General features: G+C 66.5%; 2 protein-coding genes across 6 annotated transcripts; one reads left to right on the top strand and one right to left on the bottom strand.

Moving 5' to 3' along the window:
• The first annotated feature begins 509 nt into the window (after nt 1-509).
• Nucleotides 510-7,805, top strand: TMEM235 (transmembrane protein 235). Its single transcript, XM_044983720.1, has 4 exons — nt 510-701; nt 3,116-3,196; nt 3,516-3,653; nt 6,993-7,805. Exons 1-4 carry the CDS (start codon nt 521-523, stop codon nt 7,223-7,225), a joined length of 633 nt encoding a protein of 210 aa, XP_044839655.1. The 5' UTR covers nt 510-520; the 3' UTR covers nt 7,226-7,805.
• LOC123346359 (probable low-specificity L-threonine aldolase 2) lies at nt 7,805-15,485 on the bottom strand. 5 transcript variants are annotated; one of them, XM_044983715.1, is made up of 9 exons: nt 15,322-15,485; nt 14,207-14,370; nt 13,411-13,494; nt 12,313-12,401; nt 11,160-11,345; nt 10,632-10,769; nt 10,256-10,448; nt 9,481-9,780; nt 7,805-9,058 (listed from the first exon to the last, which is right to left on the bottom strand). In XM_044983715.1, exons 1-9 carry the CDS (start codon nt 15,480-15,482, stop codon nt 8,991-8,993), a joined length of 1,383 nt encoding a protein of 460 aa, XP_044839650.1. In that variant the 5' UTR covers nt 15,483-15,485; the 3' UTR covers nt 7,805-8,990. The 5 variants fall into 5 exon arrangements, with proteins under 5 accessions (XP_044839650.1, XP_044839651.1, XP_044839654.1 ...); XM_044983716.1 differs by having other exon boundaries at nt 14,207-14,347; nt 15,341-15,485; XM_044983719.1 differs by having other exon boundaries at nt 14,207-14,347; nt 15,322-15,483.
• Nucleotides 15,486-15,872: the final 387 nt, after the last annotated feature.

Below are 15,872 nucleotides of genomic sequence, written 5' to 3'. Positions count from 1 at the left end.
GGCCCGGCCCGGCCCGGCCTCTCCCCTGCTCGCGCCCAGCTTCCGCCCGGGGAGAGCAGCCGGCGGCGCCGCGCCCAGGCCCGATGCGCAGCGATGGGCACACGCTGGAGGGGAGCCCGCAGTCCGGGCGCTCTATGCCGTACGGCGGGGGGCTCCCGTGTCCACAGCCCGTGCGCCTTGCGCGGGGTCCCGTGAACCGGGGCCAAGGGGCCGCAGCCCGGGGAGCCGAGGCGAGGGGCCCTTTCCCGCGGGGGTCCCAGCCTCCGAGCGGGCATCGGCTTCGGGGGTGCGAAGTGCTCGGCTCAGGCTGCCCAGGCCAGGCGCCCCCCGCTCGGCCCGGCCCTGCCCCAGTGCGAGCCCCCGCCCGGGGCGGCCGGGCACAGGCCCCCTGCCGGGGGAGCCGCGGTGCCGGGCTCCCGGACGCCGGAAGGGGGCGCACGGACCCCTGCTCCCCAAAGCACCCGGGCTGTGCGGCCGGGCGAGGGGCGGCGCAGGCGGCAGCAGCGGAGGTCGGGCGGGGATGGGGCGAGGCGCGGTGCCCGCGGGCGCCCTGTGCCTGGGCGCTGCGCTCAGCGGCATCCTCAGCTTCGGGCTCCTGGCCGTGGCCATCGGGTCGGACTATTGGTACCTGGTGCGGGTGGAACCGGCTCGGGACCCGGAGTCGCTCAGCTCCCACTCCGGGCTCTGGCGGGTCTGCGAAGGTAACGGGCGCCGGGACCGCGCCGTCGGGTCGGGCACCCCCGTCCTGCCAGCCCGGGTTCCCCCCCTTTCATCGGCGCTACATCAGCCGCCTCCGGGCGTCGAGGCAGCCGAGGGCCGGCGCTGCCGTGCACTTCCCTGGGAGCAGTGACCCTGAACCCCTGCGCTCCCGGCACCCCGCGGCGTTCCGGCCCCGGGAGCGAACCTGCCTCGGGCCCTTCGGTGCCGGCTGGGCGGGGGCCTCGGCTTCTTCCCGCCCCCCCGGGGGATGTGAGCAGCTGCTGAGCAGACACGCGGGGGGCTCCCTGCTGCGCTCCCGCCATCCCTGTCCGGGAAGCCCCCTGCCCAGGGCCGCAGAACGCGGCTCGCCCCCCGGTTTCCATGCGCGCCTGGGGTCCGGGGCCCTGCGGGGAGAGGTGAGGAGCTAACCGGTCCGGGGCGCCTGGTTCCGGGGGCAGCACGGAGCGGGAGGGCGGCTGAGAGCGAGCTGGGGGTGCGGAGAGGGGCAGCGCTCAGCCGGTCTCCCCGTGCCCAGCAGCTCCTGCCCTGAGCCCGGCCGAGGAGGCAGCAGCACCTGGTTTAATTGCTGATAATTATCTGGGCTAGTCACTGCCAGCCTGGGACTGGAGCCTGGATTCTCTGCCCCCACCACCGCCCTGGGGACCCTGGGCCCGTCACTCTGTCCTGCACCCGGAGCACCGCAGCACTGTCCTGCTGCCCTGTGGCGATGGCGGCAGCTAAGCACTTGGCTAGAGGTGAGGGGCTGAGCACTGTCCTGCGAGACTGTTCTCTTTTGGGCCCCAGGAAGGGAAGTGACCAGCAGCTGGGGCCTCTCCAGTTGTAATGTCCCTGTCTTGGTGGCTCTGTCCTGGGGGCCTGGAGCCTGGCAGGGGATGGGGGGGGGCTGTGCCCAGGGGAAGATGTCTCTCCCACTGCTTGCCAGGACTGGGGGGGTGGGCTGGCAGGAGCAGCCCCCACTGGTGAGGGTGGCTGGTTAGAACAGCCCAGCTGAGCCAGCACTTGGCTGCACTCTGGATCAGGGCTGCTGGTTCGCAGATCTTGCCTTGCAATTACTTGGTGTCTCATTGCTGTCCTCGGAGCAGGCGCTGGCACAGGGGCTGCTGCTAACTGGATCCTTTCCCTGTTCTCCAGGGCTCCTGTCAGTTTGCAGGGCACTGTGCCCCCAGCCAGGCAGGTCAGAGGGCCCCTTCATGCTGCCTTTCATTCCACTGGGCCACAGGCCAGACCTCCCTGCAGAGCCGAGGGCCTGTGGGAATTGGCCCTGTGCCTGGGAGCTGCTTCTCTGGGGGTGGGGGTGGGGGGCTGAGAGGTTCATTAACGACTGGCCCATGTGGTGCTGCGTTTTCCACTCCCAGTCATTGCTGCTCTGCGGGGTCCTGGCGGCTGGAGTTTCTGCTTCTCAACGTGCCACTTCAGCGTGCATGGGAGGCTGGAGCCTGACCCTAAATTCTCCACAGACACACTTGCAGGTGCTGGGTTTGCACTGAGCTCTCCTGCAGGAGCCATCCGAGACACTCCCATGCCTTGCCTGGGAGCTGTGCCCGCCTGCCCAGGGGAGTGTGACACCCAGGGATTGGCTGCATGGGGTCCCCATCTTCCTGTTAGCGCCTCCTGTGGCCGAGCACAGAGCCCTGGCTCAGCCTCAGAGAGGGCCTGCGGCTTCGGGACCAGAACTCCAGAACCCAGGCCTGCAGCTGCTCTCAGGGGCCAGGCATGGGGCAGACAGGAAGGGAGGGAATTCAGTACCTGCCGTGGGAGTGAGCCCTGCTTTGGGGCAGGAGGAGGAGGTGAAGGCATTACTGGCATGTACAGCACTGCCCTGGGGAGTTCCCAGCCCTGCTGGGCAGAGGTGTCCATGGGGAACCCGGAGAGAATGCCAGGAGAGGGGGTTTCCTGCTGTCACAGGGGCAGGAAGGCTCCATAAAGGCTTCTGAGGGTTGGGTGGGTGCATGGGTCTCTCTGCATTTCATCCAGAGAGAAGGGCCGCTGGCCAACACAGAACTAACAGCTGCAGGTCCCCCCCTATCCCAGACAGATGCAGGAGGCCCCAGCTCCCACCTCTGTACCCCAGCCCTGAGCTCCCTGTTGAGAGCTCTCACTGAGCTGAGCAATGCCACCCGCATGGGGAGCTTTCTACTCACTAGTGAAATTGTCCCCTTAGCCCCAACGCCCATCCCTGGCTTGTCCCCCAGCAGATCCCCGTGGATGTTGGGATTCCTGCCCGGGGGCTGTAAATCCTCCATAGAGGCCCCTGCCCCGCACTTCCCAGAGTCATAGATTCAAGGCAAATAAAACCATTAGGATGGTCTCATCTGGCCGCCTGTATAACACAGGCCGGAGGACCCCCCCTTACGTCCTGGCTGGGGGCTGGTTTATTTTCTCCTCTCCTTTCCAGGCAGGAACGTCTGCGTCCCACTGATCGACCCATTTGGGAGCGAAACCCAAGAGGTGCCCAAGTCACTGCAGCATCTTATCTGTGAGTCGCCTTGTAGCCCAGGAGGGGCGTTGTCCCTGGCTTGCTCACAGAGGGGAGGGGAGGGGTGCCCAATGTGCTGCGCTGCTGGGGGCCTCTGCTCAGGACACCCACACTCAGGTGTGTCTGTGCTGGGTCCCTGCATTGGCTGGGGGGAGGGGAGAGGGACTGGGCTGTGCCGGGGGCCAGTGCCCAGTGCCAGGTCTGGAACAGTTGAGGCTCATCCTTCCTGGTGGGCACAGAGCAGGGCCAGGACCTGTGTTGCTGCTGCTCCCGTCTCAGCAGCCTGCAGCCGGAGGCCATCTCACTGTGTCCTTGGCAGGCATGCACCGGGCCTTGGTGGTCATGCTGCCGCTCAGCCTCATCCTCCTCGTCTTCGGCTGGATCTGTGGCGTCCTCAGCTCCTTGGCACAAAGCTGCCAGCTGCTGCTCTTCACAGGCTGCTACTTCCTGCTGGGAGGTGAGTGGCTGCGGCCGGCGGGTGTGGGCAATGGGGGGAATGTGCAGGCCACGCTCTCTCTCGGGGGCTCGGTCCCTGCAGAGAGCAGCCAGGGGCCCAGGGGCTGAGGTAGCCACAGCTATTGGGGACGGGCTGTTGAGCTGCTGAGGCTGCCCTGGGTTTTCAGCCATCTCCCATTGTCGCACTCGCTGCTCAGGGGGTTCCACCCCTGGGGTCCTGCCCAGCTCCAAGCCCTGCTGCCCCGTGCTGGCAGAGGTCCTGGTTTCACTGGCACAGCTGAAGCCGATTTGATAGTGCGCCTCCGGCCCTGGGTTCTTTCCTTGCTGCTGCTAGCGATGTGGGGCTGGGGAGAGAGTTGCAGTGCTGGGGGTGGGGGGCTCCCTGAGCAGAGAGCTACAGACCCCTGCCCAAGACAGGTCACCATGGAGCCACACTGCCCCAAGGAAATGGCCGCAAAGTGACCCTGAGCTCACGGGGAGCTCTGTTCCCAGCCCCTGGGTAACAGGCAGCACCCCTGCAGTCCTGGGTGGAGGAGGGCTCTGCGAGAGGTGGTGGCATGTTGCTCTTTACCCCGTTGTGGATCAGCAGCGCCCCCTTTGCGCTAGGTGCTGTACAAATAGAACCAGAGTCCTGAGCACTGACTGGCTCCTGCTGGTGGGAGTTCAGGTTTTCAGCTTGAGCAGGAGAGAGGCATGCGGCCCCTTGGAGGGGGAGGGGCTGGTTTGTGGGTCTAGCAGGATTGGCTCTGTCTGAATGTTTATGGGCTGTGACCCCTCCTGGCCGCACTCATGCCTATCAGGGCTAAACTACACCAGTGGGGTCGGCGTGGGATCAGGGCCAGCTGCCTGGTTCTCTGCCAGTGGTTGGGGCTGAGTTCTCAGCTGCCCAGTCCTGCCCCCGCCTCCCCCAGGGAGCAGCTGCCCAGCCTCTACATTAAGCACATTTTTTCTTACTGTGATTTGAATTGGCCCTCGGCCCCATCCTCGAATCTGAGTCATGGCAGGCGAGGGGGGCACCTGCTGGCTGAGGGGAAGGTGGGGGTTTGGGGCTGGGACCCCCCTTTCCTTGCTGAGGGGAAGGAACAGCCTCCTTGGGGGGACATGCAGAGACAGACCAGTGTGGGCCTGTGGTGCTGTGTGCCCCGGCACTGGGGGGACAGAGACCAAGGGAGCCGGATGCAGGCCGAGAGCCTGGCACTGCCTGTCTCAGCCCCTTGGGGCAGGGCTGGCCTCTTCCCTCACCAGTAGTGGCTCTCTTTGTCCCTGGCCTGGGATGTCTGTGCCTCCCTGCCTATCCCTGGGCTCTCCTCCAGCCCCCCTGCCAGTGCCCAGAGCCCTCTCGCTCCAGGCTGGCTGGGTCTGCTCCTCACTGGCTGCGTTTCAGTGTTGCCGGCTGGATGCAGGGGAGGCAGGATTTTATTCTGCACTGGTCCGGGCCCCTCTGCGGCCAAAGGCGAGTAAATAACCGAGAGGCTTTTTGCTGTGAGGGCTGCAATGTGCCAGGTCTACAACCCAGGGCCGCGCAGTGAGCGGCATCACGTGAGAGCAGTGGGGTCGCGGCTGAGCACTAGATTGCACGCTTGGTACCAGAGGCAGGGTGCTGAGCCCCCCTCTGTGGCTGCTCCCTGCCCCGTGACCTGTGTGGGGGCAGCTCTCCCTGGGCCTGGCTGCTCTGTGCTCTCTAGGGACCAGACCCCATCAGGATCCCAGTGCAGGAAGCTCTGTAAAGCTGCCAGTGCCTCTGCTGGGAAATCTCCTCCCCAGCCCCTTCTGTCTTCTCCGTTGGTGGTACTGTGCCTGGAGCAGCCAGGACTGCTGTGTGCTGGCGAGGTGTGGGGGGGAGCTGCCCCTCTGGGCCATGCTAGAGCTGGGGGTGACTCTTTACTGTAGGTGCAGAGTGCAGGGTCTTACTGGAACCCGTGGAGGCTGGACACCTCCCACTTCTGTTTGCTGAGCTCCCTGTCGCTCACTATGGATATGAAGCACATAGCAATTCCTGCCTGACCCTGAAACCCAGCTGGGGCCGGGGGTGACTGGGGATGGCCAGAGAATCACTTCCATTTGTCACCAGCTCAGCTGTGACTGATTTGCTGCCAGGCAGCAGCTGCCAAGTGGCCAGAGAGGAGCAACTTAGGTGCCACTTTGAGCATTATTCGAGATTTGCTCCATGGCCCCATTCTGTGCCATGGGGAGCGTCAGCTGCATTCCCTCACGGTGCCCTTTGAATCCCACCTCAGCTCTTCCCCGGTCCCGGGCTCTTCTCTGGAGCTTGTGTTCAGAGGGCAGGCCTTGTGGGTGTCCCAGGCACCCCCACCCCTCGGGTGTGACTGCACAGTGGGCAAGCCAGTCACATGGCACTGGGGACGGAGGCCAAGCAGCCAGCAGTTCTGCAGCGTGGTCTGTTGGCCCCTCACCCCCAGCGCTGGCTCCACACATCGACGCACGGCGATGAAGCCTCTCATTCACCAGGACGTGTCTGCCCCCAATGCTGGGGCAGCTGAACCACAGTCTGTTATGGGAGGCTGCTCCCCCCTGCAGCAGGGCAGGGCTCCCCCCAGTGCAGACAGGAACAGAGGCTCTGTCATGCAGTCACCTCAGCCAAGCCCCAGGTTCGCTTAGCCTGGCTGGCAGCAGCTGGTCTGCGAAGCCACACGCAAGGCGCTGCGGCGTTGCTGGTGCCATGCCGCCCATGGGGTCCCCAGAACGTATCCCAGAGCTCACTGTGCTGCAGAAAGCTGAGCTGCTCTGGGGTTCCTCCCAGTGCATTGGGGGAGACCTGTCAGTGCTTCTGGGCACACGGGGACCCATGCAAAGGGGCTGGAGTGGGGTAGCTGCAGCCTCTCGGCAGGCTGCAATCCCAGGGGGGCTGCAGGGCATGCTGTGGGCGGCTAAGCCAGCATTTCTCAAATGCAGCCACGAGTCTCCTGGGCAGAGATGGGGGCAAAGTAGCAGCCCCCACTGTTGCTCCTGGATACGCCGCCTTGGTGTTTGCTGGCACTGCCAGCAGGGATCAGTACCCTGCACCACACAGCCTCCCTGGGAGCTCTGGGCAGACGTGGGGCTGGTGTGCATGGTGCCGAAGGAACCTGGAACTCCGCAGCAGGTGGTGAGTTCCCAACCCACCTTCCTGGGGCTCGGGCAAATGCTCAGAGCGGCCACCAGCAAGAGTTGGGGGCTGCACTGTGAGGCCACCAAGACCGTTCCCCCGGGACCAAGCACCTGGGCACAGCTACACCCGTTGTGCGGCTGCCATGGCCCCAGACTGGCCCAACAGCTGCAGTGGTGGACCTGGCCGGTGCCCCAGGCCAGCACCGAGCCCTGCCATCTCTGCCTCTCGCAGGCCTGCTGACTTTGACCGGGATCAGCATCTACATCAGCTACTCGGAGGCGGCCTTCGCTGAGACCGTCCGCATGTACAACCAACAGCACTTTGACCACGTCCACGTCAGCTTTGGCTGGTCCATGGCACTGGCCTGGCTCTCCTTCAGCTCGGAGGTGCTGGCTGGCTCCCTCCTCCTCCTCGCTGCCCGGCTCCTAAGCCTGCAGCAAGCCACACGCTCTGTGGCCATCTGAGCCACAGGGAGATGGGCAGAGACACCCCAGCGCTCCACCACCTGCAGCCTCTTTGGGACGGACCTTTCTGCCACCCCATGCCCCACGCACCCAGCTGCAGGCCCCCTGCATTGCAGCCCCTGCTGCTGGGAGGGAAGCGGGTAGGGGGCAGAGGCTAAAGCCCCACAGCATCAGGTCCAGACTGACCCTCCACCCCCTGGTGCTGCTGGCTGCAGCTTGGATTCCCTGAGTTCCTGGGGCTGGGCCTGGCGGCCAGCTCCCCTCAATCCAATGGTGGAGGCCAGCCTGTTCGAGAGGGCCTGCCCCTCCCCACACAGAGCCAGCCGGCTGCAGGGAGGAGGATGGGGACCAGGGGAGAGCAAAGGGCAGATGCTGCTGCACCATGCTCAGAGCTGGAGAGGAGCAGAGCAGCCATAGCATCAGAGCGGTGCTAAGCCTGGGGTGAAGGAAGCAGCGCCAAGGGGCAGTCAGCCCCAGCCTGAGGCTTTGCCGCTTGCAGCCTGCCACAGCCCCCTGCTGCTACTGCTGCCCTCCCATCGCCAGCGCATCTGGCCTCCTGTCTGGCCTGCCTCTGCCCCAATAAAAGGCTCCTCTGATTCCATAGCCAGCATCTGTCTGTTGCTGGCGCCTCCCACCCCTCCCAGGCTACCACAACCCCTGGGGGCCGAAAGAGCTGGAGGCCCGGCCGCCGCCTGGCACAGCCTGGCAACCATCCCTCTGCACCAGGGGCTGCTGCAGTCCTGCCTTCTCTGCCCTCCCTGCGTGTCCCCACGTGCTGGCTCTCCCTGCCTGGGAAGGAGCCGGGCTGAGCATCACCCAGACCCCTCCTCTGCAGTGCAGGCTGGGAGCCAGGCCAGGAGCAGGGCTGTCTCCTGCTGAGGAGCTGAATGTCTGCAGCCACGCTGCACTGCTGCTCCTGAAGCCCTGGGGCTCCGGTGGCCCCTGCCTCAGGTTGGATGCTTGTCACCAAGAGCTCCCAGGCCAGTGGCTGGACCGCTCTGGGGCTGGATCTCCCCACAGAACAGCTGGGGCCCTGTGCCAATATACCCTGAGCCAGGCCAGGAGCTTGTTCTTTATTTAGCCGTAGGGAAGCAGAGCAGCCTCTGCAAGGCTCCAGGCAGCCCAGCAGCAGGAACAGGAGCTTTCAACCAGGAACTGCAGAGACTCCATCATGGGCTGCCCCAGCCCGGCCCCCTTCAGCCTCCCCCACATGCCTCCAAGGTGGGCTACTCCAAAGCAAGTGCCAAGGGCTCTGTACCCGCCTGGGGAATGCCCTGCCAGCCACCCCCTCGCCTAGCACAGCATGGGCAGGGTCAATCCCTCAGGCAGGCCACTTAGGGCTTTGTGGGTCATAACTAACCGCCCGGAGCCCATGGGCAGCCCGCGCCGATCTGGGGGCATGGGGTCACATGGGCCGAGGAGGCACAATGGGATTCAGTGCCTGAAGGAAGCTGCCAGCTCCAGCAACCAATAGGTGCAAACCTGCTGGGCCAGCAATGGCACGGAGCTCAGCAGGCTGCACCAGCACGTCCAGCCCTGCATCCTCACAACAGGCTGCAGGGTGTAGATCCTCCCACAGTCCCTTGAACCCTAGAGCAGTTGGGTCACGGTGCCCTGTGTGCATGGACCATAGCGCACATCCCTGTGGGCAGGAGTCCCGCTGCTCCCAGCCCTGCCCCCAGGCCCGCTGCACCCTGGCAAGTTGTCACACTCGATTGTGGGGTAACTCCAGAGGCACTGTGGGGAGAGGGGCCAAGGCCCTGATTCAGCTGGCAGCAGCACTGCATCCACAGGGGTGTTTGGAGCCGTGAGCAGCGTCTGGCCGGGCCGGTGGAGTGTAGACAGGCGAGCAGCAGGCTCGGGGCAGTGCAGCCCGGCATGGCTCAGTCATTGGGCCACGCCCATGTAACTCCCACTGCCATGGCCCCGGCTGGCTCCATCCTGGAGAGGGGGTGGGAACCCCTGTGCTTCCCCAGGCAGGGCTGGGCCCGCCTCTGCTGCACTGTGGCTGGAGCCGGCCAGGTGCCAGTGTGGTTTATGTCTGCATGGCCTGGGCCAGCCAGCGGCATCCTGCTGTGCTGGCATGCAGAGGGCTGGGCAGGGTGGGCCCCGGCTGGCGCTGGTATGTTCGCTCCTGGTTTGGTAGCCCTGGGCTCCAAAGGGAAGCCAGCAGCAGAGGCAGGAGCGCTCTCCTGTCTGCCCTGGGCGCACCCCTCCTGCTGCTCGCCTGTCTACACTCCACCGGCCCTAGGGTGCAGCACCTCGCTCCCGCCAGCACTGCTCGGCCACAAATTTCAGCTTGTTGGCTGCCAGCTGGGTGTCCTGTGCGGAGACGTCACAGTGCCAGACGGCCCGCAGGGAGCGCGCGGTCCATGGGAACAGCCGCACGCTGACAGCCTGCCCCGTCTCAGCCACCTCCTCCTCGCTCACCGCCTGCATGTGCTCGCACAGCTTCTCAGGGGACAGCCAGGGCACAGCCACCCTCACCAGCACCATGTTGGTCTCCACAGCCGAGGGGTTGACGGAGCAGATGGGCGAGCCAAGCTCCCAGACGCCTAGGGGTGAAGGACACATGCTGTTAGGCTGTGTCTGTACCAGCGCCAGGCTCGCCCCCAGCAGCGCAGAGGGAATCTGCAGCCCCCGGGGTAAAACAGCGAGGGGCCCATCCCCCCTCTCCTCACAGGAGATGGGGCCAGGGGAGCTGTGGGGAAGGCACCAGGTTCCCCTTTTGACCCTCCTGGGAGCCCCTAGCTGAATCACCCTCCCCCCCCGCACCCCCAGAGCAGGCAAACGCCACAGCCTCTGTGCGCCCAGTCTGAGCTCTCGCGACCGAGGGGCACAGAGGAGAATGGGGCCAGGACACCAGGGTTATCCCTGACTGAACTGGGCCAACCTCAGCTCCCCTGAGCCAGGGACAATGTGTCCTGGGGTCCTGCTGGCAGGGTCCAGCCCATTGCCTCCTGGCCCTGCTGCACTGACACCCCCTCCCACACCTCAGCCTCGCTTCTGGAGCAGGGCACCTGCAGGCACCTTGGGCGAAGCGGTGGGCGTTGCTGTGGTCTCTCTGCAGTGTCTCCTCCATGCGCTCCAGCCCTACGCGGGCAGCTGCCGCCAGCACTCCAGCCTGGCGCATCCCTCCACCAAGCAGCTTCCGTATGCGCCAGGCCTCTGCCACGAACTCTCTGCACCCAGCAACCAGCGCCCCAGCCGGGGCACCCAGCCCCTGCACTGCCAAGAGAGGGAGTCAGAGACGGCCCCCAAGGGGCCTCCCACCCCCACTCCTGGGTATCTGCTGCCTGCCCAGAGTGGGCTCTGCCAGGAGCTGCCTCATGCCCCTCCCAGCTGGCCCTAGGGGAACCTGGCCCCTGGTGCTGTCACCTTCCCTGCACCCCATCTCCGGACACACCTTGGAGAAGCAGAGGGAGATGGAGTCACAGTGCTGGGTGATCTGAGCCGGGGCGACGCCTTGGGCCACAGCCGCGTTCATCAGCCGCGCCCCGTCCATGTGGATGCGCAGCTTGTAGCGGTCAGCAAGCAGGCGCACCTGGAGTGGAGGAACATGGTGAGGCTGGGGAGCCCCAGAGAGCCGCCAGAGGCTGGATTCAGGGGCCCACGGCAAGGCTGGGGGGTCTGTGGAACCTGCTGCCTCGCCCCGCCCTCATCACCCAGCCCAGCCCCTCGGTCTCAGATGGGGCCCTGCCCGTGGGGCCGAGTTCGCCTGCGATATGGGGCACAGAGGGCAGTTGGCCCAGCTGCTCAGGGTTAGCAGATGGGCCAGGAGTTGGCTCTTGAACCGCTAGGCCAGGACCCCAGACGGCACTTTGGGGCTGAGGCCTGGGGCGGTGGTGCCACCCCCCAGGAACCCTCTCACATCAGCTCCAGGAGGCAGGCAGCTGAGAACAGCACACTCGTGTCACTGGCCTGCGAGACGCACCTCCCTGAGGTAGGCAAGGGGGAGCACCCGGCCCCCTGCAGAGCTGTGGGTGTTCTCCAGGCAGATGAGCACTGAGCGAGGGTGGTACCGGCTGCCATAGCCCGCACGGACTGTCGACTCCAGCTCGTCGAGGTCCAAGGTGCCATCTGGCAGATCCTGTAGCACCTGGGAATGGACCCCAGCTACCTGTGCCCAGGACAGCATGGTGAGTGTGGGCAGGCCCGAGGGCACCCAAAGCCATGCTCTGCCCCAGCGAGCCATGTTCACCGGCGTGGGAAAGAAACATTTGACCATTGCTCACTTCCCAACAGAACACCAAGGTGTCCCTGCCCCACCCGTCACCCCCCCACACACCTCCCCCCATCTGTCCCAGCCCAGGGTGTTCCCGGGACTCCTGGGCGCAGCACCTGGACCCTGCTGCTACCAGCAATGTGGCCCGGGCCCTCCTGCCCAGCTCTATCGAGCGCGTCACCCCAGGGAGAAACTGAGCCCTGGGTTTGCACAGAACCAGCCCCGTGACAGCTCATTTAATAACAAGCCAAGAAAAGCCCGAGCCTCGGTAAAGGCCTGAAGCATCAGAGGCCGAGGGAGTGGGGCAGGGGGCAGCTGAGCACCCCGGGGCGGGGGAACACAGAGTTCCTTGGGCAAAGCCTGGCAGGGAATTCTTTCCCCCACGGTTGCTGCTGCGAGTGGCCACAGGGGGCAGCAGCCGGCCAGGATTCACAAGCCTGCTGTGACCGGCCCGAGAACTTGGGCCAGTGCTGCCCCCCTGTGGCCCCGTCCCACACTCCCTCCACTAGAGAGACCTGCCCCCCTCCATGTTAGAGCGATGGGGCAGGGGCAAGGCCTCTGGCTCCACACCAGGCCATCCGTGCACATGCAGCCCCCAGGGCAGCAGCCTCATGGGGATTCGTTTCTGAGATCCGGACCCTGTGTGTGCACGGCCCTGCCCAGGTGGTGAGCATGGAGACACCCCCGCCCCTCCGGGGCCACGCAGAGACGGGGATGCTCCTCATACATCCCTTGGCCCTCCCCTGCATGCCAGGACAGGATCAGAACTGGATCCAAAGCTGCCCTGGGGCGCCAGGGTAGTGCCCCGGGGTTTCCTTAGCCGGGGGAGGGTGCCCAAGCCAGGCCGGAGTGCACCACATACCTGCGCAACCCCTCCCTGTTCGAAGACGTGCAGATGGGCCTCCCTCCCGACGAGCAGCTGAGCCCCCCGGCGCTGGCAGTGGCACATCACTGGGACAAGAGAGGGCGGCAGTGAGGCGGGACCGGAGGGGGCCTTGGCAGACAGACTGGGGGGAACACGTCAGGAGCAGTTCTGGGTGGCAGAGCTGTGTGGGGCACAAAGCAGCAGGGCTCTGGCCCCATAGAAAGAGCAGATTGTGGGCCAAGCAGGGGCTGCTTTGGCATTCCCCCTCACCAAGACGGGCCACATGCCTCCCTGTCTTCTGGGGAGCAGCTGCCACACCAGGGACTGGCTACCCCCTCCCTCGGCCACAGGGGCACTGGAAACAGTCCAGGCTGCCCTGAACAACTGGTGCGCCTTGCCCCTCACAGCGCCCCCTGCTGGGTCAGGCTGGGACAGAAATAGCTGGGTGCTCCCCCCTAATCAGTGCTCCTGCCCTGCTCCCCTCAGCACCCCCAGATGGGGTAGGCTGGGGCTGGAGGATCTGGGAGCTCCCCCAACCTCACTCACCAGTGCTCCTGCCAGCTCCCCTCAGCACCCCCTGCTGTGACAGAAATAGCTGGGTGCTCCCCCCTAATCAGTGCTCCTGCCCTGCTCCCCTCAGCACCCCATATCTGGGAGCTCCCCCCCCCACCCCACCCATCAGTGCTCCTGCCCAGCTCCCCACAGCGCCCCCTGCTGGGACAGAAATAGCTGGGAGCCTGGGAGCTCCCCCCCACCCCACCCATCAGTGCTCCTGCCAGCTCCCCACAGCGCCCCCCGCTGGGACAGAAATAGCTGGGAGGTCCCCCCACCCCACCCATCAGTGCTCCTGCCCTGCTCCCCTCAGCACCCCCTGCTGGGCAGGCTGGGGCAGGAGTAGCTGGGGGCTCCCCGCACAGTTGGAGCTCCCTGTTCCCCACAGCACCCCCTGCTGGGAGAGGCTGGGGCTTCAGCTCTAATTCGGCAGACACACACACACTTCCCAGCCCAGTGGCAGTCAATAGCCACTTGCCGAGCCCTGCAGGTGGCTCGTAGCCAGCCTGCGCTGCGCTGGTCTGCCCACCTCGCGGCACTCACCAGCAATGAGGTTTGCCATGGTCGACGTTGGCACAAACAAAGCCTCCTCCATTCCCAGGAGCTGGGCGGCCAAGCGCTGGAGCTCTGCATGGAAAGTCACAGGTGTGCAGGGGAAGGGGGAAGGAGGGGGTTTCATTAGCACTTGGGGTGGCATGGGAACAAGAGCAGGATGGGCAGCAGTGTGCCCCTCACTGCAGCAAGTGGGGCAGCTCACAGAATCCGTGTGCCTTTCGGGGGTGGGCACGGAGCAGGGGGTTCCTGCTACACTGGAGCCCTCCCGCTTGGCCAAGACCCAGGGGATTGACCCCTGCTGCCCATGCAAGTGATTTGCTCGGGGTTCAGTGGGTCCCTGCCCCAGCCCTGGCAGGAGAAGGGAGGGGCTGGGCACTTGTTCTGGTCACAACCAGACTTCGAAGTGACCCGGAAGCCCCTGCAGAGGCAGCATCCGCCAGCTGATGTGTGGGGGAGAGGGAGCCCGAGTTCACAGCCCCACGGGGATCTGTTCCTGGAAGCTGATGCTCAGCCCCCTTGCCCTCCCCCGGCCCCTCCTCGCCGTGCGGTTCCGCTCTGGGCTCCCCACAGCTGCTGCCTCTTTCTTGCCCTGCTTGTGACCCGCTCAATGGCTACCTGCAGAGGGGAGGGCTTGCCCCACCCCGGGGCTGGGCATGTCTGTGGGAGAGGGGGTCTGCTCCACTCTCTGGCTCTGAGTGGGGGGGTGTCCCAGCCACAGGGCAGAGGGGCCCATCAGAGCCCAGCCAAGGGGCACAGTCACCACAATGCTGCCCCCGGGCCTCACCATTGACCGTTGGGTCCTCCCCATAGTCGTCATCCCCCACCTCGGCCTGGGCCATAGCCTGTCTCATCGCCACGCTGGGCCTGGTCACCGTGTCGCTGCGCAGATCCACCACGTGGGGCTGGGCCCCCCAGCTGCTTGAGGCTGGGGCGGGAGAGCACAACCAGCTTGGAGAAGAACGGACAGGCACAGGCAATGTCTGTGATGGCCTGGCTGGGCCAGCAACTCCCCGCACCCCTCTCCCCGGTCTCTCCCCCTCCCCGCACCCCTCTGCCCCCCCGCACCCCTCTCCCCAGTCTCTCGCCCCCTGCACCCCTCGGTCTCTCCCCCTCCCCGCACCCCTCTGCCCCCCTGCACCCCTCTCCCCGGTCTCTTCCCCCCCGCACCCCTCTGCCCCCTGGTCTCTCCCCCCACGCCCCGCACCCCTCTGCCCCCCCTCACCGGCCCCTCCTCTCCTACCTTCCCCCCCCCCCCCTCTCCCTGGTCTCTCCCCCTCCCCGCACCCCTCTGCCCCCCCGCACCCCTCTCCCCGGTCTCTCCCCCTCCCCGCACCCCTCTGCCCCCCCGCACCCCTCTCCCCGGTCTCTCGCCCCCCGCACCCCTCTGCCCGGTCTCTCCCCCTCCCCGCACCCCTCTGCCCCCCCGCACCCCTCTCCCTGGTCTCTCACCCCCCGCACCCCTCTGCCCCCCCGCACCCCTCTCCCCGGTCTCTCCCCCTCCCCGCACCCCTCTGCCCCCCCGCACCCCTCTCCCTGGTCTCTCCCCCCACGCCCCGCACCCCTCTGCCCCCCCTCACCGGCCCCTCCTCTCCTCCCATCCCCCCCACCCCTCTTCCCCGGTCTCTCTCCCACACCCCGCACGGGCCCCTCCTCCCGCACCCCCTGCTCCCCCGGGCCCCTCCTCCTCGCCTCTCCCCGCACCCCTCTGCCCCCCCCCACCGGCCCCTCCTCTCCTCCCATCCCCCCGCACCCCTCTTCCCCGGTCTCTCTCCCACACCCCGCACGGGCCCCTCCTCCTGCACCCCCTGCTCCCCCGGGCCCCTCCTCCTCGCCTCTCCCCCCTCCCCGCACCCCTCTGCCTTGCTCCCCGCCTGGGCCCCTCCCGCCCCACGCACCCACCGGCCGGGCCGGGGCCTACCCCGGTGCAGGGAGGCCCGGTCGCCTCGGGGCTGGCACGGGGCGGGGCCCCGGTGCGCAGTGGGGCGGCGGGGGGCTTGCATTGCCAGGGCCCCGCCCCGCCCGGCGGTCCGACCCACGCGGGGCAGCCGCAGCCGCAGCATCGCCCTCCCCGCACCCAGCTGGACTACAGGGCCCAGCATGCCTTGCGGCACCGCAAAGCATCCCGGGAACCGCAGTCCCGCGACATGGAACCCAGCCCACAGGGGGCGTGGCCGTGGGCGGGGTCTTCTGGTCGGGGGCGGGGCTCCCAGCAGCTCTGTTCTGTGGGGCTGCCTGTGGGGCTGGCTCGGCCCAGCCCAGGTGTCCCGGCTTGTAGCTCGGGGGTGGCACCGTGGCTCGAGGCACGGAACAAGCTAATGTCCATGGTTATGTGCAAATTATATGTAAATATGCAAATTGGCTCATGAAATAACTGGCCTGGACCATCTGGGGCAGCGGCAGGGCCCTTGGCAGCTCTGCCCGTCCCACCCGGGTCGCTGCGCCAGGCCTGT

The sequence above is a fragment of the Mauremys mutica genome, chromosome 12 (assembly GCF_020497125.1).
Source record: "Mauremys mutica isolate MM-2020 ecotype Southern chromosome 12, ASM2049712v1, whole genome shotgun sequence".
NCBI lineage: Eukaryota > Metazoa > Chordata > Testudines > Geoemydidae > Mauremys > Mauremys mutica.
The sequence above is the reverse complement of the archived record's forward strand: the minus strand, read 5'-3'. Positions and strand labels throughout refer to the sequence as shown.